Below are 21546 nucleotides of genomic sequence, written 5' to 3'. Positions count from 1 at the left end.
TTATAATAATCCGAAATAAAAAAAATTCATTATATGATCCAAGCTTTGGAATATTTATAAAACAGAAATTTGTTTTAAGCACATGCATGCTTTCTCTTTGGGAATTGTGAAGAAAGGGTAGGTGGTGCTATAAAAGATTAAAACATACAGATCAAAAATTGTGAGAATTGAATAAACACAGAAAACCATCAGATGAATGGAATCAACATAGAAAGGCAAGCATATGAGAAGAAATGAAGATTGTAAATCATTTTCAAAATTTTAAAATGAAAAAAATTAACTCACAAATAAAATTAATGAATTTGTCAAAGCAAAGGCACATATGCTTCAAGCATTAAATATTTTGCCAATTGAAAATGCACGAATAAAATTGCAAACATCAAAAGAGAAAAATTAATAATTCTTCTTTTTTTTTTTTAAATTTGAAAGAAAGAAATTCAAATATATCTGAAACAATAGAAATTGAAGAAGAACGTGAAAGTAATGATAGAAGTGAATAATTTTCTTCAATAAGATTATTGTGGAGGGGCTGGTGGAGCAGATGGGGCAGGAGGTGCTGGAGGAGCAGCAGATGAAGAAGAAGAGGAGGAGGAGGAGGAGGAGGAAGAAGAAGAAGAAGAAGAAGAAGAAGAAGAAGAAGAAGAAGAAGAAGAAGAAGATGATGATGATGATGATGATGATGATGAAGCAGAGGAAGATGCTGATGCCTTGCTTTCCTCAACCATCGGCACATCGTTTGAACTCTCAGGTGAATCTTTTGACTTCTTCTTCTCGTCTTTCGATGAATCTTCCATTTGAGTCAGTTTCTCGTTGACAGAATTAAGTGCCTTCTGCCACATTTTGAAGATCCACTCGCCAAGTGCAACAAGAACAATGGCAATCACAATGAAGATGACTAGCAATACGCATGCAAATGCTGGATATGATTAATTAAATAAAAAAATTAGAGGCAGAGGGAAAGAGGGGGAGAGGGGGAGAGGGGGAGAGGGGGAGAGAGAGAAATAAATGAAGGATTAGATTAAAAAATTTAATGACAAATAAAAAGAAAAGAAAAAAGAAAGAAATGATTAATTCATATGTTCATATCACAAGATGAAATTATAAAAAAAGACATCATCACTCAACATCCATCAAACCCATGAATGTGATTGACCCATTCGCCGACTCCGTCATCAGCCTGGCTGTTTCATTGACAGCTTCCACATCGCTGCTGCAGATGAGCTCATTTCCAGTCACTTTCCTCTTCCCACAGCCGTATGTCTTCTTCACATTGGCCAGCGCTTTCTTTCCCTCTGCACTCATCTCGTACTTCCCTTTGCTTGTCTCCATCAATCCGAGGCTTCTGTATATTTCTGTGTTGTTTGTCTCTGCATAGCTCTTCCTGTATCCTGCAAGCAGAATAGCCAGGATGAATGTAGCTATGCATGCTCCCACCATAATGACTGCTCGTGCCCTGGGCAGAAACAGAGGCCTTTTCTTGCCTCCGCAGAAGATGTTCAGAATTGTCGTCACCACAAGCGCCACGTCGATGAAAGAGCCGATTCCGCAGAGGGTGGAGGAGATGCCTTTGGTGGCGACTGAATAGCACTCTGAATGAAGCACAGGTGTTGATGTGTGGAATAATAAATGAATGTTGGGAGGAAATGGTTAAAAATACAATTAATAAATAAATAAAACAAAATAAAATAAATGAAAAATAAATGAGTGGATAATAATAATGTTAATAAATGTGCAAACGAAGGACAGTGAAAAATGCTCCTAAGAAGGCAAGTTCTGTACCGCATGCAGCAATCATAGAAATTGTGATCGGACGAAGATTCTAATTAAATTGCATTTATTTTTTTTTTTCCAAAGAATGAAGCGATAAGTTACAGATGTTTTATTTTTGCATAATATAATGAACAGCATTGCACTTTAAAGCAACAATTACAATCAAAAATAAATAGCAAACCGAAAGGAAATTCTGAGGCCTTAAAAGAATTCCAGCTAATATTGTAGCGATAAGCATGATGAAAAAGCCGAGTAAACAGAAACCAGAAGTTGTATTAATAATGCCATAATGATCTTTAATCATTTTATTGATGTCTCCACCTTTCGAGTAATCAATCCCAAACGCATACGATCTTGATCCGTCCAACATTGCCAAATTTATCCAAATGTCAGAGTAAAAAAAGAATAGCCCACCAAATAAAACTAGCTCAAAGCAAATTGCATAGCCAGCTAAGAATGTTTTCTTTAAACATCCTGCATTTGCACAACTGCAGCATCCAAACAAAGATGAGCAAAACGTTGCAAAACAGCCAGTTGTTACCATAGAAATTCCACACATAAGCATTCTCGTCACAACTGCAGACAAAAATGGAGTTTTTACATAGGACACAATTGAAAACACTGCAATAATTATGCCAAATACGATAGATAAGACACTTATCAAGAAGAAAAGTACTCTAACAATTTTATACACTTTTTTCATTGTCTCAGCTTGTGATATTAACGAAAAATTGAAAATAATAAAATATTAAAATAAATGAATCCAAAAAAATAAAGAAAGAACAAACTATCTTCAACAACTGGACCCAGGGGACTTTCTTCTTTTTTCTCTTTTTCTTTTTCTTTTTTCTCATTGTTTTTATTATTTTTGTCTTTTTTCTTGAACCAAGATTTAATTCCTTTGGATTCTTTTTCTTTTGGAGCTTCTTCTGTTGATGATTTTTGTGTTGCGTCTTTTTGGGCAACTTCTTCTTTTTTCTCTTTTTCAGGAGAGGTTGAAGGATTTGGTTGTTTATCTTTTTCCTTTTGTTCGGCTGCATTTTCATCTATATTTTTCTTTTTCTCATCTTCTTCTTTTGTGTCGCTTTTAAATAATTTGTTTTTAACTCCTTCAAGTGCTTTCATTTCGTTGGGAATCAGGCCAAATCTGCTCAATTTGAAAACAATGGGTAAAACCCGCTATTTATATAAATTGGGATAGCGAATCGGTTTTCGACGTTTAGGTAGGCAAAAAAAGTGTACTAAAGATGTCAACGCACGGAATAAAACATAATGCAATTGCAGTTGTGCCCAATTCTGATCTTGTTGCAGAGACATACAGTACTGTTTCATTCTACCTGAGTGTTATTGCCCAACAAAATAGTCAAGAACCGATTGGTAGCGTTGATAAGGCATTTGCATCTTCAGATCCCCCTTCGCTTAGCATTGCGCAATATTTGAAGCGGTTTGGCTTTTACAATTTATAGATATTTGTAATATATTTTTTTATGATTTAGACTAATGCAAGAGTTTTATTGTAATCCTGTCTGCTTTACTGTTTCTACATATTATATAGAAATTGCTAGAAGAGAACGATATCTTTGTATAAATAAAGATAGTATTCATCGAGTTTTTCTGGCAAGGTTTTTTTACAAATTGTTGTTTATTAGTTTTGTGAAACTTATAATTTTAATTGAACATTAGTACGCTTCTTGCAGTGAAATATCTTGATGATAAATATTATCCAAATACTTTTTATGCAACAAGAGGTGGTGTTCATGTTCAAGAATTGAATCAATTAGAATACACTTTCTTTATTCAAATGCAATACAAGTTGTTTGTTGATCCAGATAGTTACAATCAATTTCGGAAAAATCTTCTGCAATTGTCAACAGTGCCCCCTCAGCAATCTCTTTCACCGAGATTAGCTCCAAGGCCTCAAACAACCTCTTCATCTGTAACTGGGTCCTTTCCAGGAGAGACTTCAGGATCGTGTGCATCTGCTGCATCATCTCCTGGAGCAAGTCCTGGGTCTCTGTCTTCTCAATCAACTTCTTCCACTCCAAGTCCTTCTCCCTCTTTGAACAATTCTTGCCAAAGCTTCTCATTCATACATGCTCATCCCCAGACTCCCAAAACGCCTTTTGAGGGAATGTTTTCATCGCGCCATCTTCATTCGAGCATTCCATCAACCACTTCGCCTGCTTCATTTCATTCAATGCAGCTCGGCTATTCTTATTCATCCAATGCAGCCGGCGCGCCTTTGACTTCGTCTCTCCTTCTCGATTCTTCTGTTGTGATGCGCTCTTCGTCGCAGCAGTTCTTTTCCACCTTCAACAACTATGCTGGTTCTGCCTCTTCTTCTTCTTCTTCTTCACTTCGCAGAGAAATGCCTCGCAGACACACACTTTTGGAGAGGCAGAGGCCAGTTGTTGTTGGCAGCACTGGAGTGTATAAAACAGAAAGTGCATTGGGAAGTCAGATGACTCAGCAACATGCTTCTCATCTTGTCTCGCCATTGGCTTCGTCTTCGACTTCTACATCTTTCTCGTCTTTTTCTTCAAGCACTCCAAATTCTGCAATCATTTCAAGCACTTCAAACACTTCTTATGCGCCTCTTCCAGCTGTCAAAACTTCTCTTCCGCCGATTTTGGTTTCTGATTCGAGAGAACATATCAACGGGAGAAGAACACGTCATTCCTCTTTATCCTTCTCTTCCACTTCAACGAGACCTGAATCCTACCAAAAGGCAGGGCCGGTTGTCATATCCACTTCATCCACTCCAAACGGTGCTGACAAGCATTCTCCATCTGACTTGTTCAGTGCTGCTTCTTCAGGGGCAACATTTCAATCATCTTCGTCTTCTTATAACCATATTCTCGATGGTAACTTTGATCAACAGGCAGACCAACAGTTGTTGAAGCTGATGGAAGAAGAAAAAAAGAAAAAGAAAAAGGCTTCAAAACAAGGTCAAGGCACAAATTCTTCACAAAGCCTGTCAATTCGCAAAGATTCACTTCAATCTTCCAATCCATCATCGGCGCTTCTTGGATATCCTGGCTACTCCTCTTCATCTCCACACAAATACGGAGCATTCCAGCCTTCTGCACTTGGAAGCAGTCAATCCACTCCGTATTCATCTTCGCTGTCTGCCTGTCGCTATCAGACTCAGCTTACTCCATGTGAATCACCAGAAACATACCACAAGCGTTCGTCTGCTTCAAAATTCTGCTCTTCTTTTGTTAAATTCATTACGTGCTGTTTTTGCTGTGGAAAGTGCGGAATTAGTTCGGATGAAGAGGATCTTTGCCACACAAATGAAGAAAATGGATACATTGACACAAGATTTGGTTCAGGCAAAAATTACGGAATTTCTAACGGTTCTTCTAGTTCATCATTTGATTCAAACGGTTTGTCGCCGACTCAATGAATGTTTTTATTGAGAAAATGTTGATAAACTTCAAGGCTGTAAATGATGTGATTGAACTTTGGGCTGATGAATCAAATGAAATTCAGTTGATGTGAATGAAAATTGAAAGTTTTATGCTATCATTGTGTATTATGTATGATGTGTAATCATTGAAATATTAAAGCAAATGTATTTAAGTGCCTTTTGCAAAAATGTGTAGTGTTATTCACAGAATATTGTTATTAATGTGTTGAAGTGATATAAAAATAGGAAAAATGTGAATTAGTTCTATTTGAGTCCGTTATGTAATCCAGATTCAAATATGAATGTGATTCTTCGATGTATCTATGGTTAACATGGAAATTTTTTGAGCTATTTAGATTGTGAAAGTGAGTAATCTGAAGCTGAATTCCAGTTTCGTGTCTCTTTTCGTTTGCCAAATTTTTGTGAACTATTTTATTTGATATTTATTGAAGGATTTCGTTTTATCTTGGCAGAACAGGAAATTATCAGAAATGATTTTTGAGCAATTTTATTTTATATGGAGATCATTAACATATGCTCCATTTTTATGTTATTAATTATAAATGTTTGACATTTTATAATTTATATTTTCCTCTTTTTTTTGCATGTATTATAAGAGAATCATATATTTTTATTTCATTTTTTTAAGAATTTAAATGTTTTTTGAGATAATTGTTTTAACGTAAATGTAATGATTTATTTAATCTTCTTTTAAATTATTTATTCAAATTTACTTTGCAAAAATTAAGCTTTTACTGTTTATAACTCAAAATAATTTTGTAAAATTATCAAATCAAATGAGAATTGAGTGAAATTAAATGAAATAGGTTATAATTTTTGAAAAATCACATTTGTCTAACGTACAAAATAATTTAAAATCTAAAATATTGATCAAATTTCTGTTCTCTCTCATGACATTTTCCTGAAATGGTAATAACAACAATAAAAATGACATATTTCTATTCCAGTGAAATTTTGTGATTCGGAACTGATGTTTGATCATTATTTGTTTTTTTTTTCTGTTATTAACGAAAATGTGTTTTTCACAGAATTTGATAAGTGACATTTTTTGGAAAAATTAACTAAAAAAATCATACAAATATCACATCTGTAAATACGCATAAGTCAGTCGTTTGTCTCCAATATTTTTGAACTTTGCTTTTTTTCAATGAAATTTACAATATTTTTCAACAGCTCACGCTGAAAAAAGATTTTATATTATTTCAGAAATATCAAAAAAAATGAGAGATTTAAAATCCTTATTTATTCCAAAAATCATTGGAAACTCAAAAACGTGTGTTAATTTTTTTGAAATATGCAATTTTCAACACTTGATTTTTTATAATTATTAAAGTGAAACAATAAAAAGAAAAATTTATTATTTTATTAATCATATAAAGAAAAATGAATTTGACAACAAATCATTTCTGAAATCATTAAATTTATTCGATGTGAAGGTTATTTCCGTTATAAAAGAATAAATGTGTAAAAATTTTTCATATTGGTGATAATTTTCTATTTCATATTATTCCATATAAGAATTTCGGTATGAAAATTTTCATCGAAATTTATTAAATGGTGGATAATATTGACTTTCAAGCTTTTTATACACAAAGCAAGAAAAAATTGTTTCATTCAAAACTTTATTTCGCTTTCTCAGATTTCAAAATAAATTTGATTTTAAAATCCGAAAACAGGTATCGTTGAAATCAAAACATAAAGTTTTCCAACATTAGCCGTGGGTCAAAAAATAATTATATTTTTTTTGTGTTTTTTGATATCAAAAAGTCAATGAAAAGTGCATATTTTTTCTATGAAAATGATTAAAGTGAAATATTTTGCCCCATATGAAAATGGATCAGTTTCGTTCTTCATATAAGAACAAACTTAATTAGATGGACCAATTTATAATTTTGTTCACAAAACATGTATTTGTATTCCATCTGAATATTTTATCGATTTGCACATGTCAACAAATTAGTTAAATGTAATTTATTAATTATTAATAAAAAACGAGAAAAGAAAAGACGAAAAAAAAAAGAAAGAAAGAAAAGGAAGAAAGATAAAATGAAAGAATGAATGAAAAAATGATAGATCTTTTCTTTTTATCAAAAATGAGGATTAAAACACTTTTTCTGAAGTTCATTTTGAATGGGATATGAGCATGGCAATTAGTGACATAATGGTTTAAATCACATTTTTTTATGAAAAAATTTCTTTTTTGGGATAACGGAAAAAGGTCAAAATATATTAACCTCATTTGCTAAGTGATTAAAAAATTCTCAACAATCGATTCAAAAAACTTTTCTCACAAAATCATCATTTTTGATAAAAATTCAAACAAAAGAATGAAAACAAAAAGGATCAGCCAATTGTTCAAAATATCATTAAAAGAACAATAAAACAATGAATTGAGAATTTTTCCTCATATAAAAATTATAAAACAAGTGTATTACATACATATTTTTCCAAAACTGAAAGGAAAAATCTTGAAATAATAATTATGAAAAAAAAATTATTTCAAAAAATATCTATTTTCATTAATTCGCATTTGAAAATTGGAGCGCTTTGCAGACTTGGAAAATGCCTGAAATACATTTTAAAAATCAAGTCTTGAACTTGAATATTCAAAAATGTTAACATGGTTCAATGTTAAAGCATTAGTTCGCATTATCATCAATTTAAATCAAATCTTGTGTTGCTATTTCCCATGACTCCTCACATTCTTTTTCTTTAGATAAAACTTTTTGATTATTGTTCAACGATATCAGTCTGTTTTCTTTGATAAGAAGTTCAGACCAATTTAGTGTAATTAGAGCTTCTTTTCTTGGAAAACAATTCACACACATAATCAAATTTCCCAATCCGCAACGAGATAACAGCGAAGTCATTTCATCGAAATGATCGCCAAAGAATATAACCATCCCACTACCGAAACGAGTGCAGTAACTTTTAAGTTGAATTAGAGTTTTCTTTATCATCATTGAATCGTCGCTAAAAGATGCTTTACTGTCCATCCAATGCACAACAAATTCGTTGTTAATGCAGCACTGTTCTATGGAATCTGCTTCAGAATAGAGATACCAACAAACATTAAGCAAAAACGAAAGAATAATTCTTAAAAAGAAAAGGTGATTGACGCATACCAAAAAGTGATTCACCTCCACATTTTCTTTCCGTCAACGAATCAGTCAGATGCGTTGCTTCATCTCTTTTGTATTCAAATCTTGACTCTGATCGTTTTCTCATATCTTCAATAAGAATTGCTTTTTCTTCTGCTGTAAGTCGCCTGTGGAGACTGCGCTCTTTTATTTTGTGCTCTTTTCTCATCATCCTGCGCGTGATAAGTGTTTCCTCTAAAAGCAATTGCTGATAGACATCAACAAAGAAAGGAAAAGTTTCAGTGAAACGCGGATAGCCAACAGGATAAATTGACCATCTGAGGAGGAGTTCGGACTGACGCAGTGGCAAAAGAGAAGAAGAATACTTTTTAGCTAGATACTCAGCATAGTAAGGAAAAGGCATGGAGCTCGACGAAATAGATGGCTGCTCACAATGAATGCAGTCTGTTTGAACATCAAGTGAATGGTACGGACAATCAGGAGTCCAGGAATGTGGGTGCTTGCGAAAATTGTGACAGTATGCTGCAGTTGGAGGCGGGATGCACCCTGATTCTATATCATAAGTATCAGAATCTGCATCAGTGTCAGTTTTAAGGTTTGATTTCATTTGCTCATTTTTCCTGATGCAAATGCGCCTGTTAAACAGCCAATCATCGCAGTCATCTGAAAGAGAATCAGATGCTTCATCTTTCTCAATGCATTCACTTTCAATTGCACTTCTGCCCCACAAAAACTCCTCCAATTCTTTACGTTCAGCAATAACTTCCTCCAGCTTCATTGAATGCAATATTTTTTGTGCTTTTTTTTCGGCTTTTCGTGTTCTATATTCCAAATACAGAGATGGAGAATGAATAACATCAGTCAAACAATCGAATTTGTTTTCTGACGATTGTTTTCCTCCAACGAATGAAGAAGAAGAAGAAGAAGAAGAAGAAGAAGCTGTCGACGCTAATGCAGATGAAGAAGATGATGAAGGAGACGTTTGCGTTTGAAAATGATTTGAAAGAGAATTTTCTTGATGTGTTTGATTGATTTTTTGAAGATCATAATTCGTTTCAGGTGAATTCGAAGTTGATGGAAACGAAAAATTGTCAATTGTGTTTGAGAAAAAAGGAGACGGAGAATGAGAAGGAGAAAATGAACATGAAAGAGAATCGAAAGATGTGCTGCTGCAAGAATATCCAATTGCAGGTGAAAAAGGTGAAGGTGAAGGTGAAGATATTTGCGATGCACACTCTGGAGAAAGAGGAGGAGAGTTAGAGAAAGACAATGCATAATTTGAATGTTCAAAGCCATTTTTCATTTCATGCGAAATGCATCTTTGATTATTGCAATTCTCCGCATTTTCAGTTGCGTCTGCTGTAGTTAATTGCAACGAAAACACCTTGCTTGAAGATTGAACAGGATTCATCGAATGAATAGAGGGAAATGAATTAAAGTTAGCCTGATTTAAATCAGTTTCATGTGTGTTTTGAAGATCGTCTCTTCGTTCTTTTATAAAATTTAAACGATCAATGATGGGATCTGGAGGTATTGGATAATCAATAACATCTCCATCATGGTGAGTTTTCATTTTCTCCTCAAGATATTCCAAAGACAACGGAGAAAATAACTGCAAATTCTTATGTTTTTCTCGATTTACAGCAAACGGAAGCGTTAATAGAATATCCGGGGTCTTGGACAAGTCATACTTTTTGCATTCCTTTTCAGAAATAAAAGGAATATTTTCTTCTCTTAAACATTTTTGAAGATATTCCTCGTGAATTTTCCCTAAAGCCCTTTTGTATATATCTGGGTCTTGCCCTTCAATAACATTATCGGTGAGATGCTTCGCAACAAAATTTGATATCACTTTATGTTTAATTTCTTCTGGATGGCAAATGTAATGCTGCTTTTCACAAAAAAGCTTAGAAGGAGGAACTTTTGGATGCTGTAATGTTGTATAATGATTAATAAGTAGATCTGCAAAATATCCAGGTCCTAAATCATAATAATGAATCCACGCTTTAATTGCATCTTCTGAAGTAAGTGTTTTATATATCAATTCCATATGACGAACTAAATGTCTGCAAGCAGTTTTTATCTTTGTTATTGATCTTTAAAAAAATTTGCTCTTTTAAGTGTTCTTCAAAATACAATTCATACACTTGTGAATAAATACTTGATAGTACTGTTATAGGGATTCCATAAATCACAGAATATTTGAGGACATCCATCGAATTGTGGAGCTTTCTTTTTAAAAATAAAAATAAATCGAATCTCATCGTCAACGAGAATTTTTAAAATAACTTTGTGCCCATAACAAAATTATATTATTCATATGGGTTACGATGATATGCATAACACTGACAATAATGTTCATTACACTTAAAAAAAATTTAGATGAACATGTGATATCTTGAAATATAAAATTGCGCGCTATTTTATAAAAAATTTCAGATAATATGCTATTTTTGAATTCTCCAAATTTTGCTTCATGAAAGATGCTTTAAAATTCATTTTGAAGATGAAGGCTGAGAGATTATTGGCAATGTTTTGCGCTTTGGTTCCGATTTTTTGGTTGATGACATTTGATAACTTTTTGGTAAAAATTTGGCTGTTGCAGAACTTGAATGCGAATTTTTATCTTTTTCTATCCTTCCAACAACCTTGACACCTGGGCAGCGGGCGCAATTAACGTATGCATGAAAACGATCTTTAAAATTTCGTTTTATTAAAATCACTGAAAAAATTACAACACACTAAATGATGCTGTAATATCGCTTCCTGCTGCTTTCAAAATCATTGATTGACCAGGTCTATGGTCAAAATTCGTGACGTCGAAAACAATTTCATTGACGCATACCCTTTAAAGGATAACATCATCAATAAAAGCATGTTTTAAACAAATATTAATCAAAAAAACGATAAAACCACAGATCATCAGCCTTGTTATGCAAAGATAATTCATGCATCGTTATCACAGGAAGAGATTCCTTATAAACAAAAAAATTAACAAAAACTTCAAAAAGATATCACGAAGTATCATATCACACTTTATCTATTTCAGAGGAAGAAGTTTGGAAAGCCATGAAATTCAAATGTGAAAAAGTATTCAAGAATTTCAGAAGAAAGTAAATTTTTTTTCGTTCTAAAAACGAAGTTTGAAACTATTTCAAAATCGGTTAGCATTTGATTAGAAGAAAGAAAGAAAATACAGACATATTTGTTCAAAAATACAAAAAACAACTAAAAAATAGTGTCGATGATCAAAATGTAATTATTTATTATTAAATAAAGTTAGCATCTTTTTATTTTTATTGTTAAAGGTTCTTAATGGCTTCCTTTCGCAATGAATTGTTCCTTTTCTTTCATCCTATTCCTATTTTATATTGCAAAATGTGAAGAATCAATTTATTCTGAACATAATTTTGATGATTTTTATTCAATTAAAAGTCAAAAATCTTATATCACTTCTCAGCAATGTTGCTCTGCTTCAACACATCAAAACAAAAACAATGATCAGCAACTCTGTGAGGATAGAGATATTCCGTTGAGAAGAGTTCGATATCCTCCTTCAATTATTGACTATGACAATCCGTCACCTCCAAAAGAAACATCTACAACAGAAGGTTTGCATAAACTTTTTATTGCATAAAAATAATAAATTCCACTCGAAGATTATTTAATCCGTTTTACAATTCAACATGATCCTGATCCACGAAGAAAAATAAAAACGCTTGCCCAGCCATTTTCACCTGATCAAGTTTCTTCAGAATTGCAGCAAACTTACGATCAAATTCATCCATCTAGCAAGCCCGAAAAACTTCCATCAATACCAAAAATTTAATTTGATATTGAATCTCAAATCATTCATTTCATAAAAGTTTTTTTTTGAATTTGTTTTTCAGAAAATTGCGGTAAATTACTTGCTGATTTGTAATTTCCATCACTTTTTTCCTTTTTCAACATTTCATGATTGCTATCTACTGATATCTTTTTAATTATTAAATCTAATTTATTTTCACGAGTTAGAAAAAACTCTTTTTTAAATCGGATTACAAATCAATTCCGAATTAAAAAAAAATTAATTTGAGTTCACAAACGATCTTTGTTTACAACTATGAGAATTTTTCTGAACATCCGAAGGTATTTATCCGAAAAGGCTTCCTCACAAAAATAAAGATCAAAAAAAAGTGTTCATCGTAAAGTTTATTTTTTTTTCAATTGCTCAATGTTAGTTACAAATTCCTTTTAAATACGATTCTTAAAGCTTTTTAAAAAAATTTCCCTAAACTTTACAAATAAACAAGTTTAAGCATTTCCCGCACATCACTCCTTTCAACGAAAATTCACTTTATTATAAATTTTGATAAAACAAATCCTTATTCTAATTTATTCATGTCAAAGAGTTCAAGCAAACAACACTGTGACCCTTTGATGAAATGAAGAGATTCACTCCTGCTTAAGATGATAATGAATGAGAAGAGGCTCAGGCTTATTCCATATTCTGGCTTTTATCGTTGCCAATGTTGTTTCTGGCGGAAGGAGGATGTTGTTGCAGCTTGCAGACAGCATATCCGATGTGCCATTCCACCCAAGTTTCCTCATTTCTGCTGCAATACTTCGAAGTGCCTCCTTCATTTGAAGAGGCTCTTTACCGTTGAATCTCTTCAGTTCCATCGACGGAAGTGGTGAAATGTGACGCCGAAGTGAAGAATTAGCTGAAGCAGATGATTGTGCCAGCGACACTTGCTCAGCCAGCATCTGAGAATGGACAACAGGGATGATAGGTGGCTGTTCTTTTGATTGCGTCATGTGGAAGCGGATCTGTGGCTGCGATGAAGGAGGAGGAGAAGGAGAGGTAACAAGTTCGTTGATCCAGTCTGGAAGTGAAGAGAAAAGAACACATGGCGTAGAGAAGTGTGGAACTATCCATCGATTATTTGAAGGATGATTGTTAACACCATCAGCATCGTTGTCCAATTGCCCAACTTGAAGTGAATCATTTGTGCTCTCTCCAACCATTTGCAACATTCTTTTTGATTCACTCCTTCCTTTCCTTTCTTCTGTTGACTGAGAAGCCATCGAAGAAGCAGAAGAGGATGAAGGCAATCCTCTGACTTCATGGTCCAGTGAAGTGAAGAGTGTGAATGTTGTGTATAAACCGCGCTGATCGTCAGGCACCACAATCAAATGCTCTCTGTGAGGCTTCTCTATCGACAGGCAGCCACATGGAAGCACATCCAACTCATCTCTTTCCTCATTGAACCGGCTCTGAAGCAACTCTTGGCATTCGTCAGCGCTCAAAGAAAGGGCAGGCAGAGATTTCAAGGCCGACTCATACGAAGGAGCATGCTTCACGTTGTGATATTGCTGCACCTCTGAAAGCATCTGGCGGAGAAACTGATACGCAAAGTTGAAAAGCTTTTTGCGCTGCGGCTGAGAGCCACTTGCTGAGCTGGCTGAGCTGGCTGAGCCTTCTGTTGCTTGTTGTGCTGTGCTTCTTCGAGTTCTTCTGGCGAGCAACGATGCTGTCTGATCATCATCACCCTCTTTTGCAGGCTCTGTTTTATTTTCATCTGATAAAGTTGCTTGCTCCTCTGCTTTCCCTTTCTTTCCCCTCAAATTTTTTTCCTCATTGTCTCCATCGCCTAATTTTTTCCTCACATACCTCATTCCCCGTGGATTATCTGCCACGTCGCATAAGCGCTGTCTCTTCACACACTTCATCTCCATTTCCTTCTGCTCAGCGTGTCCTTCGCACTTGATGCAGTCACCACGAGACAACGAAACACACAAACATCCTCCTCGCACCTCCGTTGCGAACCAGCGCTGGCGGTATTCTGAGAACAGAGATGACTGAAGAGACATGGGAAGTGATGGTGTTGAATTGGATTGGATTGGATTTGAAGAAGAAGAAGAAGTAGTAGATGCTGTTGAAGTGGCAGATGATTGTGTCTGAGAAAGAGAAGTGAGTGAGCTTAGTGATGGTGGAGTGAATAGCGATATGAATGTTGTGAGAGGAAATGCTTTTGTGGAAGTGTTTGAATGAAGTGGGCGATTCCTGTGAAATGAGTTCTGTTGATTTGAAATGAAAAATGAAGGAGATGACAAATAAGAATGAAGTTTTCGATTCTTCATTTCCCTTTCGATCGAAAGAGCTTCATTTTCATTATCTTCATTCTGCAAACATTCTTTGCAATCATTTTGATTCTTCTCATTATTTCTCATTACTTCATCCTTTCCCTTCGATTGACAACCAGTTTCTTTCTCTTTTTCCTTTTCGCAATCCAATTCCTTTTTATCTCTCATTTTCCATTCTCCAACTTCTGTTCCAGTCATCACGCTCCACATGTGCACAATGTTGTGCTCATCTCGAAGCAACGTGTGGATTCTGTCTGGCAAAGGCTCAGCTTCGACATAAGGAAACGTCCCAAACACAAACAGACGGGGCTGAGGAAGATGAGAGGAAAGAGAAGAAAGGAAAGATGGACTCAGAAGGAAAGGGAAAGGCGAGCGAAGTGGCTGAGACGACGACTTTATGTGAAATGGATGCAAATCAGATGAAAGTGAACGAGAAGTGTGTGATGAGTGCAAAAGAGAGGAAGGGTCACAAATAGTTTTGCTGTTTCTGATGGGAAGATGAAGTGAATCGAGTGGGAATGGAATAACCTCAACAAGCGAAATGTCTGAAAATATCAGCAAAAATGGGCATTTCTCTTTGAGCACACGCAACGATGCTTTTATTGAAGCGTTTGGATCGCTTTCAATATCTTTCTTTTGAATGAAGTTATCATTTATTTTGTTCTCTTCATTCACCTCCTTTTCATTAGGCTCATCTGACTCCATTTTCTTCTTCTTTTCTGCTTTTTTCTTCCTATTTTGTTTGTTAGTATTGCTTTCACTTTCTTCGTCTTCTTCTCTTTTTATCTCTTTTTTCTTTATTTTCTCTCTTCTCATCGAACCATTCAAAGAAGATTCATTCAAAGCATCACAAGACTCAATCTCCAAATCATCCACACAAATTGCACTTTCATCTTTATTGCTGTTATCTTCAATCTCTTCGCTCCACAGTGCCTGTGTGAATGCTGATGTGATGCAGAGTGAGAGAGCAGGGTGGTTGTGCTGCGGCCTCAGCTGAACTGGGCGCTGCTTCGACAGCACGCGGCAGGTGACAATGAAAGACGGGTGGGAATTGTCTTGTGGCGAAGTGGAGTCTGATTGGTTGGCTGGCGGAGTGGGCGAGATGAACGGAGAAGGCGAAGGAGTGTTTGTTGGAGTCAGAAACGGAGTGACAGATGCAACAGGAGGAGGTGATTTGCGAGATGAATTGGTACCGCGAAGTATCTGCTGAGGTTGTGTGTCTGAAGAAGATTTGCTGTTTATTTGCACATTGTCACTTTTCATAGGCTTATCAGCAACATCCTGTTTAACATCAGTCGTGCGATCATTGTTGTCATTATCTATTTCAATGACTGCTTCGTCGTGTGCTTCATCGTCGCTTGTTTTATCATCTTCATCGATTATTCTCCTCTTTCGGCCAACTCTTTGCACTCCTCGATGATTAGACACTTTCTTGCTTGCATCTTCTTCTTCTTCTTTTTGATCGCTTTCAGATTCTTCAATCGGAGTCAAATGAGCATCAAGTGATACTAAATGAGGAGTGTTTGAAGTCGAAACAACATTAGAATCAACACTGAAGCATGAAGCAGAAAAATTGGATTTATCATTCATCTTCTCTTCATGTGCAAAGAAATCCTCTGTTCCACTATGTGCACTGCTTTTCCCTTTTTCATCCAATGCAAATCTTGTTTCAATCACTCTTCCATCATTCAATCCAGCGACAACAGATCGAAATATCCCTCCTTCATCCGAGCACACAACACATCTAATACACTCGTCAAATCCAACCATCGCAACAGATCGCAGATTCCGCACATCCCAAACGCTCACAAATCCATCTGTCGTTCCCGTTGCTAATTGTCTTCCATTCGAGCTTAGCGCCAAACACGAAACGCATGCGGAATGATGAAACGAAGATATTAATCCTTTTGATCGAACATCCCAAAGGCAAGCGAGCTTATTCAAATGGCCAGACCCCAGTAAACTTCCATCCAGAGAAAATGAAAGGCTGTAAATAGATTTACCAACATTTAATTCAAGAGGATCGTGTTTTTCTGGAGTTAACAGAAAATGTGGATCCGATAATAATTCAGCATCCCAGAGAAGAATTCTTCCGTCTAATGAACCAGAAGCAAGAAGATTGAGCGACTTTGTAAATGAAATGGCCTTTACTTGATCAGTGTGGTTTGCAAGTATTGAAAGGCAATTTGATGATTCAGTATCCCAAATTCGAATTGTACGATCCAAAGAAGCAGAAGCAACTTTTATATAATCAAATTATAATAAAAGAATTTAATTTAATAAACAAAAGCATACATCTTGCTTCGTTTGTGAGTTGGGCAATTGAAGATACTGAGCCAGAATGACCAACATATGTTCTGTAGCAATGCATGTGCGTTTCTTGCGACTAAAGCATATTAAAGCTTATTTAAAAATATATACGCTAAGTTTTTTCTAACCTTATCAAATTTCCAAAGTTTTATCATCCAATCCTGTCCAGCTGTGAGAAGAGCTTTTGTTTCTTTCAACACAAGAGCTTGATTCACTCCTTGACAATGCCCATATCCATCTGATCGTAGCAAAAATGAAATTTTATCTGTGTCACGAGGCATCATCCGAAAGAAATGTAAACTTATTTCAAAAAATAAGAAAAACGCACAATTGGATCAATTTCTTCCATAACAATATTTTTCGTTTTTTATTTCGAAAAGAAACAAAAAGAAAAGAAAAATTTTTTCACTTACACAAAGTATTGTTAAAAACTTTTTAAGAACGAACAAAAAGTTAAATGAGCTGAAACTGAACATGAATTATTTATATTGTAAATAACGAAATACTTATAACAAATTGCAAATTTCTTGCTTTTATTTTAAGAGTTAGCGGCAACAATAACAGCTGCTCCAATTCCACTACCGTCATTAGTAGCTTCAAGAACCACTTCAGGGATAATACTTGGGAAAGAGAAAGAAACAGAAGTTTCAGTGGAAGAAGAAGGAGTTGCACTTGAAGAAGAAGAAGAAGAAGAAGTTAGGCAATATCCCTTGACAGAGTCCAAGCACAACTCCACAGAACGCGCCATCTCCTCTTTGTACCCTCTGTTGTGTGTGAACAGCGACCCGTCGATCGCTGCTGTGATTTTTGGGTGCTTTGCGAGATAGTCCGTTTCGCTTCTGCCTTTTTCTTTGGCTTCTTCGATGAATCCTTTGACGATGTGTATCACAACTGCTGAGACAGCAATGGCTGAAAGACGCGCAGAGCGTGTGAGGATCGCCTTGAACAGCTGCTGCACAAGAGATAGATCAGACAGTTGAAGCGTCACTGAATAAAAAAAAAAGAAGCAAATGAAGAGAAGGAAAATTTGAAAAAGATGTTTGAGATTTAAAAAATAAAAAAATAAAAATAAAAAAATTAAATAAAATAAAAAATAAAACGAGTCATTTTTAAAAAAATGATATTTCTAATCGTACCTCCTTCGCGAAGTTTAAGTCTTGGATTGGACTTGCACCAAAGCTGTCTCAATATTTCTTCGACTTTTTCTTTCTTTTCACTCTCATCCCAAATAATTTCTTCCATCTCTTCTCCTCTCAGCCGATGCTTTTCGTCCCACATTTCTCTGTGAATATCAGAAAATGGAGACTTTTCTTCATCAGATAAAGTTGATCCATCTCCCCATAAACCATTAAATACACAGCCGGTTAAAATTGCTTTCCGAAGGGCCTCACGAGCCATCATTGGCAAATATCGTCCAGATATTTGCTTTTCAAATGGCTGTGAGCTGTGTTCCTTTGTCTTCTCGAAAATAATTTTGTCAAATTCATTCTGAGGCATCCCCGAAAAAGACCCCCATTCCATATTTATCAGCATATGATCGCTCGAATAAATTGCTTTTGGGTCCAATTTCTTAATATTTGATATTTTTTCTCTATAAGAAGCATTTGAGCCCGTTCCCAATATAACTCCAATTTCAACAGAAGGATCCGTCAATCGTCTTGTACACAAAGTTCCAACCGTATCATTGCACATAGCAATAATTTTAACCCAATCAAGATTACGCTTATTCAATTCCTCTTGAAGCTGCTTTACAGGATCTTCTCCAACACAGCCTTTTGTAATGAACTCCTTTGTCCAATGAACAAGAGTTCCAGAATTTAATGATGTTTGTTCTGTTGGAAAAGAAAAGGTATATCCAGTGTATAAAATGTCTGGTCTTGGAGTTAATTCCTTTTCATGAAGATGAAGAAAGTCTTGAATAAATCCTCCAAGAACACTCATTAATTCTTTCGATGTTGGAATTTGGGGATCAATTTTTCTTGAATCACTCCATGAATCCAAAATCTCATTATGCTTGATATTCAGAAGCAAACATCTAAAATTTGTGCCTCCAAAATCCAGAGCCAAGTACAATCCATTAACAGGCTTTGAAGGAACATCAGTAAACGTCGGAATCATAAGCATAGAATGCGAAGGGCCTTGCAAACCCGTGTGCATGTGTTCAAGCATTGTAAATAAAATAGGTTGAACAGCCCTAACATCGATATTAAACTGCTGAATCAAACTTTCCATCAAAAATAATCAGGAAAAATACCCATTACAAAATAATGATTGATGATTGAAAAATATTCTAAAAAACAAATTTTGAATGAATTTCAAACTTTAATAGAGCAAATATTAAGAAAATTTCACAATTTTTTGAATAATAATTCATTTGTTAAATTAATTTGAAAAAATTCCAAAATATAAACATAAATTATTTTTTTAAATTCTTCAATCATTCAATAATTTTGTTTCTGTTGAAGTTGTAAACAATGCTAAAACTGCAAGAACAGATGAGTGAAAATTTCAAAGAACACTGAGAAGATAATATTAATGCTTGCATTTTATAAAAGAGTTCGCACATTTATTTTTTCAATAATGAAATATTCTTTGCTGTTAAGTTGAATAATTGTTTTGCCAAAAGATGAATGGGCCAAAAACCATAAATGAAATGAGAATCAGGATGTTAGTCAGTTATAAACAAAAAATGCTTTCAAATCTTTCAAACCGTAAACAATACAATACATCATTTCAAACATGCGACTTCGCAAGCAAATGATGCAATCTTCGTATCCTTCTTCCTCCATCATTTCAATCACCTTTCTTTTCATTTGTTTCCGTTTTTTCTCCTTTATTCCTTTTTGAGCTTTTCTCTCCAACATTTGGCATATAATTTGGATAACTGTCAACAAATTCTCAAAGTAAAATTTTTCACCATTTAATTGAACAATCCCCTTCAAAAAAATGTTGACGGTTCCACTTTTCATCAAATCATCAACTTTTACACCGATAAGGATTATTCTTCTCAACAAACAAATGCACAATTTGCAAATATCTCTGTGATTATCATTGGCAGCTTGAAACAGCTGGACAACGCTGCCGATAATCCCAGTAAATTCTTTCTTATATTCGAGCTGGGATATATAATCTTGTATCATGTCCAACCATCTTTTGATTATCAGCACTTCTTTCACTTCTTTTCCTTTTCTCTTCCAATCAACACATCCAGTAAGCTCTTCTAATTCTCTTCTTACCTCCCTTCCAAAATGAAGTTGATTCATAATAACTCCTTCCAATTTACTATTCAAATAGAGTCTGCATTTTAAAAATTCCCAAGCAGATTGGATTGCAAGGTGACTGAGGTTATGATGTTTCTTATGATAAAAAATAATTTTTTTCATATCATTCAAGAAAAGTTCTTGTTCCATTTCCTTTGGAAAAATTAGAAATATATCAAAAAAAAAAATCAATAAATAAATAAATAAAAATATAAAAATAAAAAAAAAAATAAAAACAATTCGGTAAATCAATGAATTAATAAGTTATACCTTACCATCGCCTATTCTGCTCAAAGCCAACAAGGCAATTTCTACTTCTTTTTGAGTCTCATCGTTTTCTTCTTTGTTCAATGCTGCTTTTAGAAGGTAAGGTACACAAATTGAAATCATTTTCGAAGATAATCCTTTGGAAAGCAAAATATAGCATTCGCAAAGATCAGCTAAAAGTATTTCATTTTTCCCATCTATTTTCTCATTTTCTTCAATTATCATCTCCTCAAATCTTGTGGAAAGAAAAGAATTGTCAAAATTTCTACTCAAAACATTTAATAGACCTTTGCAACGTCCGATGGACTTCAAAAATGAAATGCCTTTTTCAAGTGATAGTTTCTCTTCTTCAATCATTTTGCTCACATCGTTAAACAAATCCCTTGTGAAAACAGATTCAAATAAATTTTTATCCACATCGTCCATAAGTGAGTCCATCTCTTCGATTATTTTTTTCTGTTCAATTTCTATATTGCGCCCCGGTTCAGAAAATAATTCTTCAAAAAAAAAAAAAAAAAAGAAATTCAATCAACAAGTTTTCTGTGAAACAACGAATACAAGCCTGTGAAATTATTTGTGTTGTCCGTCTCCTGCGTTGATATTTTAAAAAATTGTTCAAGAAAACATTCCATTTTGAAATTCACGTTGAAAGTTCATATGTTTGGACAGTAGAATCAGATGAAAAATGAAAACTCACAAAAGATGAAAGAAATATATATTCATTCAAACAGTTCTATGGAGCGTTGACATTTTCAATTTGTAATCACAAAGATAAAAAACGCTTTGTTTTAAATGTTTCTTGTAATGGTAATAGCGATCAAAATTAATATTTTGAACTGAGATGAAAATTGGTTGAATGAGAATCAGTGAAAGAATATTTTCTATTGAAAAAGCTATATCTTTTTGCGTTGAGGTACGAGATAGCGTGAGCGAAGCATAGCAGAACATCAGAAGAGAGCTGGATGGCGAGATATAATCAATAGACGGAGATTGCATATTTTTCGTATTCAATTGGAACAGAGGAAGAAAAACAAACTAGATTTCGAAGAATTTGGATGAGAGAGAGAAAAAAAAGAATGTCAACAATTGGACAGTTATTGGAAAGAATAGAATTCGGAAATATTATTTCAGGAAAAAAATGGATGAAAACATAGAAAGAAGGATATTTATGAGGGGGAAAAGTACGGTAGAGAAAGGAGCACAGGGAAACAATGGAAAAGGAGATTTTCATCATCAGTGATTGACAATCCTCTGCATTTGCGAAAGAAATGGCGGGTGC

General features: G+C 34.5%; 6 protein-coding genes across 6 annotated transcripts; 1 reads left to right on the top strand and 5 right to left on the bottom strand.

Moving 5' to 3' along the window:
* Nucleotides 1-53: 53 nt before the first annotated feature.
* On the bottom strand, nt 54-2897 carry MONOS_7729 (uncharacterized protein). Its single transcript, XM_067878075.1, has 5 exons — nt 2559-2897; nt 1952-2481; nt 1738-1819; nt 1137-1589; nt 54-916 (listed from the first exon to the last, which is right to left on the bottom strand). Exons 1-5 carry the CDS (start codon nt 2893-2895, stop codon nt 516-518), a joined length of 1803 nt encoding a protein of 600 aa, XP_067728050.1. The 5' UTR covers nt 2896-2897; the 3' UTR covers nt 54-515.
* A 54-nt stretch (nt 2898-2951) lies between these two features.
* Nucleotides 2952-6078, top strand: MONOS_7730 (putative amine-terminal domain cyclin). The gene is made up of 3 exons (XM_067878077.1): nt 2952-3214; nt 3267-3392; nt 3454-6078. Exons 1-3 carry the CDS (start codon nt 3018-3020, stop codon nt 5177-5179), a joined length of 2049 nt encoding a protein of 682 aa, XP_067728049.1. The 5' UTR covers nt 2952-3017; the 3' UTR covers nt 5180-6078.
* Nucleotides 6079-8275: 2197 nt separating this feature from the next.
* MONOS_7731 (uncharacterized protein) lies at nt 8276-10354 on the bottom strand (the record flags this gene model as incomplete). Its single annotated transcript, XM_067878078.1, has 1 exon — nt 8276-10354. One exon carries the CDS (start codon nt 10352-10354, stop codon nt 8276-8278), a length of 2079 nt encoding a protein of 692 aa, XP_067728048.1.
* A 211-nt stretch (nt 10355-10565) lies between these two features.
* MONOS_7732 (putative cytochrome-b5 reductase) lies at nt 10566-11549 on the bottom strand. Its single transcript, XM_067878079.1, has 5 exons — nt 11506-11549; nt 11340-11453; nt 11218-11279; nt 11047-11150; nt 10566-10999 (listed from the first exon to the last, which is right to left on the bottom strand). The coding sequence occupies exons 2-5, from the start codon at nt 11373-11375 to the stop codon at nt 10800-10802; spliced, it is 402 nt and encodes a 133-aa protein (XP_067728047.1). The 5' UTR covers nt 11376-11453; nt 11506-11549; the 3' UTR covers nt 10566-10799.
* Nucleotides 11550-12738: 1189 nt separating this feature from the next.
* Nucleotides 12739-17024, bottom strand: MONOS_7733 (putative WD40 repeat-like protein; the record flags this gene model as incomplete). Its single annotated transcript, XM_067878080.1, has 4 exons — nt 12739-13050; nt 13279-16670; nt 16726-16816; nt 16869-17024. The coding sequence occupies 4 exons, from the start codon at nt 17022-17024 to the stop codon at nt 12739-12741; spliced, it is 3951 nt and encodes a 1316-aa protein (XP_067728046.1).
* A 116-nt stretch (nt 17025-17140) lies between these two features.
* MONOS_7734 (hexokinase 2 (HXK)) lies at nt 17141-18991 on the bottom strand. The gene is made up of 2 exons (XM_067878081.1): nt 17877-18991; nt 17141-17727 (listed from the first exon to the last, which is right to left on the bottom strand). The coding sequence occupies exons 1-2, from the start codon at nt 18970-18972 to the stop codon at nt 17279-17281; spliced, it is 1545 nt and encodes a 514-aa protein (XP_067728045.1). The 5' UTR covers nt 18973-18991; the 3' UTR covers nt 17141-17278.
* Between the last annotated feature and the right edge of the window lie 2555 nt (nt 18992-21546).

Source organism: Monocercomonoides exilis (assembly GCF_001643675.1).
Source record: "Monocercomonoides exilis strain PA203 chromosome Unknown scaffold20-1493094, whole genome shotgun sequence".
NCBI classification, from domain to species: Eukaryota; Preaxostyla; order Oxymonadida; family Polymastigidae; genus Monocercomonoides; species Monocercomonoides exilis.
The sequence above is the reverse complement of the archived record's forward strand: the minus strand, read 5'-3'. Positions and strand labels throughout refer to the sequence as shown.

Excerpts from the sequence above, each read along its gene's own strand:
- MONOS_7729 (XM_067878075.1), bottom strand. The coding sequence starts at position 2,895 with ATGAAAGCACTTGAAGGAGTTAAAAACAAATTATTTAAAAGCGACACA. Across the intron at positions 1,820-1,951 it reads GGCCTCAGAATTTCCTTTCG|AATCTTCGTCCGATCACAAT; the intron begins GTTTGCTATTTA and ends CAATTTAATTAG. Across the intron at positions 917-1,136 it reads TGGGTCAATCACATTCATGG|CATTTGCATGCGTATTGCTA; the intron begins GTTTGATGGATG and ends AATCATATCCAG.
- MONOS_7730 (XM_067878077.1), top strand. The coding sequence starts at position 3,018 with ATGTCAACGCACGGAATAAAACATAATGCAATTGCAGTTGTGCCCAAT. Across the intron at positions 3,215-3,266 it reads ATTGCGCAATATTTGAAGCG|ACTAATGCAAGAGTTTTATT; the intron begins GTTTGGCTTTTA and ends TTTATGATTTAG. Across the intron at positions 3,393-3,453 it reads CATCGAGTTTTTCTGGCAAG|TACGCTTCTTGCAGTGAAAT; the intron begins GTTTTTTTACAA and ends ATTGAACATTAG.
- MONOS_7732 (XM_067878079.1), bottom strand. The coding sequence starts at position 11,375 with ATGGCTTTCCAAACTTCTTCCTCTGAAATAGATAAA. Across the intron at positions 11,151-11,217 it reads AACAAGGCTGATGATCTGTG|GGTATGCGTCAATGAAATTG; the intron begins GTTTTATCGTTT and ends TATCCTTTAAAG. Across the intron at positions 11,000-11,046 it reads CGATATTACAGCATCATTTA|ATCGTTTTCATGCATACGTT; the intron begins GTGTGTTGTAAT and ends GAAATTTTAAAG.
- MONOS_7734 (XM_067878081.1), bottom strand. The coding sequence starts at position 18,972 with ATGGAAAGTTTGATTCAGCAGTTTAATATCGATGTTAGGGCTGTTCAA. Across the intron at positions 17,728-17,876 it reads ACTTAAACTTCGCGAAGGAG|TGACGCTTCAACTGTCTGAT; the intron begins GTACGATTAGAA and ends TTTTTTATTCAG.